The sequence below is a fragment of the Salvelinus sp. IW2-2015 genome, unplaced genomic scaffold (assembly GCF_002910315.2).
Source record: "Salvelinus sp. IW2-2015 unplaced genomic scaffold, ASM291031v2 Un_scaffold3380, whole genome shotgun sequence".
Lineage (NCBI taxonomy): Eukaryota > Metazoa > Chordata > Actinopteri > Salmoniformes > Salmonidae > Salvelinus > Salvelinus sp. IW2-2015.
This window is the reverse complement of record NW_019944662.1, coordinates 54,030-56,475: the sequence shown is the minus strand read 5'-3', so window position 1 is coordinate 56,475 and position 2,446 is coordinate 54,030. Positions and strand designations below refer to the sequence as shown.

The 2,446-nt window shown below is 40.7% G+C and overlaps 1 protein-coding gene across 1 annotated transcript in view; it reads left to right on the top strand.

Moving 5' to 3' along the window:
* Positions 1-367: 367 nt before the first annotated feature.
* LOC112075767 (cytoplasmic FMR1-interacting protein 1 homolog) overlaps positions 368-2,446 on the top strand; it is a gene marked incomplete at its 5' end in the record, with an annotated part of 9,709 nt that continues 7,630 nt past the window's right edge. Inside the window, 3 exon segments of the mRNA XM_070441051.1 lie at positions 368-474; positions 599-693; positions 696-746. Of these exon segments, the coding sequence (XP_070297152.1) occupies positions 368-474; positions 599-693; positions 696-746 (253 nt within the window).

Genomic DNA, 2,446 nt, shown 5'->3' with positions numbered 1-2,446 from the left:
TACCCTCTCCCCCCTGAACAAGACATTCAACTCCTGTCTTTACCCTCTCCCCCTGAAAAGACATTCAACTCCTGTCTTTACCCTCTCCCCTAACAAAGACATTCAACTCCTGTCTTTACCCTCTCCCCCGATGAACAAGACATTCAACTCCTGTCTTTACCCTCTCCCCCTGAACAAGACATTCAACTCCTGTCTTTACCCTCTCCCCCCTGAACAAGAATTCAACTCCTGTCTTTACCCTCCCCCCTGAACAAGACATTCAACTCCTGTCTTTACCTCTCCCTGAACAGAATTCAACTCCTGTTTACCCTCCCCCCTTGAACAAGACATTCAACTCATTCAACCATCATGCAGTATGTTATAACCCTGTCTCTCCCCTCAGCTCCAGGGCACCATCATGCAGTATGTGAAGACTCTGATGGAGGTGATGCCCAAGATCTGCCGTCTCCCACGCCACGAGTACGGCCCGGGTGAGTCACGAGAGGGTGCTTTCTTCAATGTCTTTATATATTTAAAGGTTTTAGCAGGCAAAGTAGACTCAGTTGCTAGCCATTAAGAGTGTCATTAATCGATCCGTTGATGTGTTTATCTGATGTAGCCGTCTCTCCTCCTGCCAGGTATCTGAGTTCTTCCACCACCAGCTGAAGGACATAGTGGAGTACGCCGAGCTGAAGACCGTCTGCTTCCAGAACCTCAGGAGGTGGGCAATGCTCTGCTCTTCTGTCTGCTCAGCGAACAGAGCCTGTAAGAACCACAACGCAGCGCCACCTTGTCAGTGATTTGATAAACAACTGAATAGCCAGCCATTCTTCTTCGCTGGGCTAGATAGTGTTTCAGAATATCATAATACCCCTTGACTTATTCCATATTTTGTTGTTACAGCCGGAATAAATAAATAACATCTCACTCATCTACACACAAAAGCCCATAATGAAAAAGTGAGAACATGTTTTTTGGGGGGGCGGCAGGGTAGCCTAGTGGTTAGAGCGTTGGACTAGTAACCGAAAGGTTGCAAGTTCGAATCCCCGAGCTGACAAGGTAAAAATCTGTCGTTCTGCCCCTGAACAAGGCAGTTAACCCACTGTTCCCCGGTAGGTCGTCATTGTAAATAAGAATTTGTTCTTAACTGACTTGCCTAGTTAAATAAACGTTTTACATTTAAAAAATGTTTTTAGAAATCTTATTGAAAATTAAATACATTAAGTATTCACACGTTAGAATCACTTTTGTCAGTGATTACAGCTGAGAATCTTCCTGGGTAAACCTCTAAGAGCTTTATACACCTGGATTGAACAATATTTTCAAGCTCTGTCAAGTTGGTTGTTGATAATTGCTAGACAGCCATTTTCAAGTTTTGCCATAGATTTTCAAGACAATTTAAGTCACAACTGTAGGCCACTCAGGAACATTCAGTGTTGTCTTGGTAAGCAACTCCAGTGTGTATTTGGTCTTGTGATTTAGGTTAATGTCCCGCTGAAAAAGTGAATTCATCTCCCAGTGTCTGTTTGAAAGTAGAATGAACCAGGTTTTCCTCTAGGATTTTGCCTGTGCTTAGCTCTATTCTAAAAACCTCCTCAGTCCTTAACAATGACAAGCATACCCATAACATGATGCAGCCACCACTATGCTTGACAATATGAAGAGGTACTACCCCAAACATAACGCTTTGTATTCAGGACATAAAGATCATTGCTTTGCCACATTTTTTACTTTAGCGCCTTGTTGCAAACAGGATGCATGTTTTGGAATATTTTAATTCTGTACAGACTTCTTTCTTTTCACTGTCATTTAGGTTTAGTATTGTGGAGTAACTACAATGTTGTTGATCCATCCTCAGTTTTCACCTATCACAMCTATTAAACTCTGTAACTGTTTTAAAATCACCATTAGCCTCATTGTGAAATCTCTGAGCGGTTTCCTTCTTCTCCGGCAACTGAGTTAGGAAGGACGCCTGTATTTTTGTAGTGACTGGGTGTATTGATACACCATCCAAAGTGTAATTAATAACTTCACCATGCTCAAAGGGATATTCAATGTCTGCTTTTTTATTTTTTTACCCATCTACCAATAGGTTAGGGTTAGGACCCTTCTTTGTGAGGCATTGGAAAACCTCCCTGGTCTTTGTGYTTGAATCTGTGTTTGAAATTCACTGCTCGACCTGAGGCACCTTACAGATGTGGGGTACAGAGATGAGGTAGTCATTTAATAAATCATGTTAAACACGGTTTGTTCAGCCCTGATGAAACTAACCTTTATAGTTTTATTAGCACCTTTCACTTGTTCTACTCTTTTAAACATGGATTAAATTATTTGTAAACATGGATTAAATGATTATATTTTTTAACATGGATTAAATTATTTTAAACATGGATTAAATGAATTATATTATTTTAAACATGGATTAAATGAATTATTATTTTTTGCTTCTCTGCCTCCTTGGGTTTAA